This window comes from Eptatretus burgeri, chromosome 2, assembly GCF_056783735.1.
Source record: "Eptatretus burgeri isolate ZD-2024b chromosome 2, Ebu_testis_v1, whole genome shotgun sequence".
Classification (NCBI taxonomy): domain Eukaryota; kingdom Metazoa; phylum Chordata; class Myxini; order Myxiniformes; family Myxinidae; genus Eptatretus; species Eptatretus burgeri.
The window spans coordinates 2,808,777-2,814,113 of record NC_140962.1 but is presented as its reverse complement, the minus strand read 5'-3'; the positions used below and the strand labels follow the sequence as shown (position 1 = coordinate 2,814,113).

At 32.8% G+C, this 5,337-nt stretch overlaps 1 protein-coding gene across 9 annotated transcripts in view; it reads left to right on the top strand.

Moving 5' to 3' along the window:
- Positions 1–4,734: 4,734 nt before the first annotated feature.
- HORMAD1 (HORMA domain containing 1) overlaps positions 4,735–5,337 on the top strand; it is a 95,310-nt gene continuing 94,707 nt past the window's right edge. For 6 of the 9 annotated variants that reach the window (XM_085860714.1, XM_085860713.1, XM_085860711.1 and 3 more), the window contains exons 1-2: positions 4,887–4,965; positions 5,173–5,224. In XM_085860714.1, coding sequence (XP_085716840.1) covers positions 4,902–4,965; positions 5,173–5,224 — 116 coding nt within the window. In that variant the 5' untranslated portion in view covers positions 4,887–4,901. The other 3 variants (XM_085860745.1, XM_085860734.1, XM_085860723.1) reach the window with 2 other exon arrangements.

The window sequence follows — 5,337 nt, the reverse complement described above, 5'->3', positions numbered from 1 at the left end:
ACAGGAAAACAGCTTCAAACATATTAAACTATAATTAAGTCCGGTGTTGTTTTAATTAAGTCCGGTGTTGTTTTAATTAAGTCCGGTTTTGTTTTAATTAAGTCCGGTTTTATTGTAATTAAGTCCGGTTTTGTCTTAATTTAGTCCGGTTTTGTTTTAATTAAGTCCGTTTTGTAAAAATTAAGTCCGATTTTGTTTTGATTAAGTCCGGTTTTGTTGTAATTAAGTCCGGTTTTGTTGTATCTAAGTCCGGTTTTGTTTTAATTAAGTCCGGTTTTGTTGTAATTAAGTCCGGTTTCGTTTTAATTAAGTCCGGTTCCGTTTTAATTAAGTCTGGTTTTGTTGTAATTAAGTTCGGTTTTGTTTTAATTAAGTCCTGTTCCGTTTTAATTAAGTCCGGTTTTGTTGTAATTAAGTCCGGTTCCGTTTTAATTAAGTCCGGTTTTGTTGTAATTAAGTCTGGTTTCGTTTTAATTAAGTCTGGTTTTGTTGTAATGAAGTCCGGTTTTGTTTTAATTAAGTCCGGTTTTGTTTTAATTAAGTCCGGTTTTGTTTTAATTAAGTCTGGTTTTGTTGTAATTAAGTCCAGTTTTGTTTTAATTAAGACCAGTTTTGTTTTAATTAAGTCTGGTTTTGTTTTAATTCAGTCCGGTTTTGTTTTAATTCAGTCCGGTTTTGTTTTCATTAAGTCCGGTTTTGTTTTAATTAAGTCCGGTTCCATTTTATTTAAGTCCTGTTTCGTTTTAATTAAGTCTGGTTTTGTTTTAGTTAAGTCCGGTTCCGTTTTAATTAAGTCCGGTTTTGTTTTAATTAAGTCCGGTTCCGTTTTAATTAAGTCCGTTTTTGTTTTAATTAAGTCTGGTTTTGTTCTAATTAAGTCCGATTTTGTTCTAATTAAGTCCGGTTCCGTTTTAATTAAGTCCGGTTTTGTTCTAATTAAGTCCGGTTTTGTTTTAATTAAGTCCAGTTTCGTTTTAATTAAGTACGGTTTTGTTGTAATTAAGTCCGGATTCGTTTTAATTAAGTCCGGTTTTGTTTTAATTAAGTCCGGTTCCGTTTTAATTAAGTCCGGTTTTGTTTTAATCAAGTTCGGTTTTGTTTTAATTAACTCCGGTTCCATTTTAATTAAGTCCTGTTTCGTTTTAATTAAGTCCGGTGTTGTTTTAATTAAGTCCGGTTCCGTTTTAATTAAGTCCGGTTTTGTTGTAATTAAGTTCGGTTTTGTTTTAATTAAGTCCTGTTCCGTTTTAATTAAGTCCGGTTTTGTTGTAATTAAGTCCGGTTCCGTTTTAATTAAGTCCGGTTTTGTTGTAATTAAGTATGGTTTCGTTTTAATTAAGTCTGGTTTTGTTGTAATGAAGTCCGGTTTTGTTTTAATTAAGTCCGGTTTTGTTTTAATTAAGTCCGGTTTTGTTTTAATTAAGTCCGGTTCCGTTTTAATTAAGTCCGGTTTTGTTGTAATTAAGTCCAGTTTTGTTTTAATTAAGACCAGTTTAGTTTTAATTAAGTCTGGTTTTGTTTTAATTCAGTCCGGTTTTGTTTTAATTCAGTCCGGTTTTGTTTTAATTAAGTCCGGTTTTGTTTTAATTAAGTCCGGTTCCATTTTATTTAAGTCCTGTTTCGTTTTAATTAAGTCCGGTTTTGTTTTAATTAAGTCCGGTTCCGTTTTAATCAAGTCCAGTTCCGTTTTAATGAAGTACGGTTTTGTTTTAATTAAGTCCGGTTTCGTTTTAATTAAGTCCGGTTTCGTTCTAATTAAGTCCGGTTTTGTTTTATTAAATTCAGTTTCGTTTTAATTAAGTCTGGTTTTGTTCTAATTAAGTCCGATTTTGTTCTAATTAAGTCCGGTTCCGTTTTAATTTAGTCCGGTTCCGTTTTAATTAAGTCCTGTTTCGTTTTAATTAAGTCCGGTGTTGTTTTAATTAAGTCCGGTTCCATTTTAATTAAGTCCGGTTTTGTTGTAATTAAGTCTGGTTTCGTTTTAATTAAGTCTGGTTTTGTTGTAATGAAGTCCGGTTTTGTTTTAATTAAGTCCGGTTTTGTTTTAATTAAGTCCGGTTTTGTTTTAATTAAGTCTGGTTTTGTTGTAATTAAGTCCAGTTTTGTTTTAATTAAGACCAGTTTTGTTTTAATTAAGTCTGGTTTTGTTTTAATTCAGTCCGGTTTTGTTTTAATTCAGTCCGGTTTTGTTTTCATTAAGTCCGGTTTTGTTTTAATTAAGTCCGGTTCCATTTTATTTAAGTCCTGTTTCGTTTTAATTAAGTCCGGTTTTGTTTTAATTAAGTCCGGTTCCGTTTTAATTAAGTCCGATTTTGTTTTAATTAAGTCCGGTTCCGTTTTAATTAAGTCCGTTTTTGTTTTAATTAAGTCTGGTTTTGTTCTAATTAAGTCCGATTTTGTTCTAATTAAGTCCGGTTCCGTTTTAATAAAGTCCGGTTCCGTTTTAATTAAGTCCGGTTTTGTTCTAATTAAGTCCGGTTTTGTTTTAATTAAGTCCAGTTTCGTTTTAATTAAGTACGGTTTTGTTGTAATTAAGTCCGGATTCGTTTTAATTAAGTCCGGTTTTGTTTTAATTAAGTCCGGTTCCGTTTTAATTAAGTCCGGTTTTGTTTTAATCAAGTCCGGTTTTGTTTTAATTAACTCCGGTTCCATTTTAATTAAGTCCTGTTTCGTTTTAATTAAGTCCGGTGTTGTTTTAATTAAGTCCGGTTCCGTTTTAATTAAGTCCGGTTTTGTTGTAATTAAGTTCGGTTTTGTTTTAATTAAGTCCTGTTCCGTTTTAATTAAGTCCCGTTTTGTTGTAATTAAGTCCGGTTCCGTTTTAATTAAGTCCGGTTTTGTTGTAATTAAGTATGGTTTCGTTTTAATTAAGTCTGGTTTTGTTGTAATGAAGTCCGGTTTTGTTTTAATTAAGTCCGGTTTTGTTTTAATTAAGTCCGGTTTTGTTTTAATTAAGTCCGGTTCCGTTTTAATTAAGTCCGGTTTTGTTGTAATTAAGTCCAGTTTTGTTTTAATTAAGACCAGTTTAGTTTTAATTAAGTCTGGTTTTGTTTTAATTCAGTCCGGTTTTGTTTTAATTCAGTCCGGTTTTGTTTTAATTAAGTCCGGTTTTGTTTTAATTAAGTCCGGTTCCATTTTATTTAAGTCCTGTTTCGTTTTAATTAAGTCCGGTTTTGTTTTAATTAAGTCCGGTTCTGTTTTAATTAAGTCTGGTTTTGTTTTAATTAAGTCCGGTTCCGTTTTAATTAAGTCCGTTTTTGTTTTAATTAAGTCTGGTTTTGTTCTAATTAAGTCCGATTTTGTTCTAATTAAGTCCGGTTCCGTTTTAATTAAGTCCGGTTCCGTTTTAATTAAGTCCGGTTTTGTTCTAATTAAGTCCGGTTTTGTTTTAATTAAGTCCTGTTCCGTTTTAATTAAGTCCGGTTTTGTTGTAATTAAGTCCGGTTCCGTTTTAATTAAGTCCGGTTTTGTTGTAATTAAGTATGGTTTCGTTTTAATTAAGTCTGGTTTTGTTGTAATGAAGTCCGGTTTTGTTTTAATTAAGTCCGGTTTTGTTTTAATTAAGTCCGGTTTTGTTTTAATTAAGTCCGGTTCCGTTTTAATTAAGTCCGGTTTTGTTGTAATTAAGTCCAGTTTTGTTTTAATTAAGACCAGTTTAGTTTTAATTAAGTCTGGTTTTGTTTTAATTCAGTCCGGTTTTGTTTTAATTCAGTCCGGTTTTGTTTTAAGTCCGGTTTTGTTTTAATTAAGTCCGGTTCCATTTTATTTAAGTCCTGTTTCATTTTAATTAAGTCCGGTTCCGTTTTAATTAAGTCTGGTTTTGTTTTAGTCAAGTCCGGTTTTGTTTTAATTAACTCCGGTTCCATTTTAATTAAGTCCTGTTTCGTTTTAATTAAGTCCGGTGTTGTTTTAATTAAGTCCGGTTCCGTTTTAATTAAGTCCGGTTTTGTTTTAATTAAGTCCGGTTTTGTTTTAATTAAGTCCGGTTCCATTTTAATGAAGTCCTGTTTCGTTTTAATTAAGTCCGGTGTTGTTTTAATTAAGTCCGGTTCCGTTTTAATTAAGTCCGGTTTTGTTTTAATTAAGTCCGGTTCCGTTTTAATCAAGTCCAGTTCCGTTTTAATGAAGTACGGTTTTGTTTTAATTAAGTCCGGTTTCGTTTTAATTAAGTCCGGTTTCGTTCTAATTAAGTCCGGTTTTGTTTTATTTAATTCCAGTTTCGTTTTAATTAAGTCCGGTTTTGTTCTAATTAAGTGCGGTTTTGGTTTAATTAAGTCCGGTTCCGTTTTAATTAAGTCTGGTTCCGTTTTAATTAAGTCCGATTTCGTTTTAATTAAGTCCGGTTCCGTTTAAATTAAGTCCGGTTTTGTTGTAATTTAGTCCGGTTTTGTTTTAATGAATTCCGGTTTCGTTTTAATTAAGTCCGGTTTTGTTGTAATTAAGTCCGGTTTTGTTCTAATGAAGTCCGATTTTGTTTTAATTAAGTCCGGTTTTGTTTTAATGAAGTCCGGTTTCCTTTTAATTAAGTCCGGTTTCGCTTTAATTAAGTCCGGTTTTGTTGTAATTAAGTCCGGTTTTGTTCTAATGAAGTCCGGTTCCGTTTTAATTAAGTCCGGTTTTGTTTTAATGAAGTCCGGTTCCGTTTTAATTAAGTCCGGTTTTGTTGTAATTAAGTCCGGTTTTGTTTCAAGAGAACACAATTATTGCTGACCAAGTTGGCTTTCAATTGGGACGCGAAAAACAAGCGGCATGACGTCACGATTCGATTGGCCAATCAGCACGTCCCGCATCTTGGCGCAATTTTTCTCCTCGGCGTCTCTCGCTGTGTCTCACAGATAATTAATTTGCGTGTCCGCAGGTTTATTCAGGTCAGTTGTCTCAGGGAAGTACTGCATCGCCTCATGTTAATATTGTCTGCATTTATTGTTGCATTTTATACACATTATTGTGTCCAACGTCCAACAGGTTCGTGTCGATGTCGCGGTTTTGCCAACTTGTTTAAAATGCCTCCATTGACGGGTTTGCGTCTTCTTCAGTGACCACTGTAACGATGTTATCACTGAAGATGCAAACAGATTTTTTGTTTCGTTTGTCTCGAAGCATTTTCAATGTACATTTTCCACACGAAATTTGGTTGAAAAGGAAATAATTTTTCGGCGTTTTTCTCTTCAGGAAACGCGCGGCAGGACGTCCGTGTCCGAGTGTCGGTCCTGGGAAGTCTGAGGTAAAAAAATCCCCAACATGAACGAGGTATTAATTAATTCCGCTAAACTGAAGAAGTACCTCAACCTCAACAACCCGATATGTTTTACACCAGTCAAGGTCCATTCTATTATT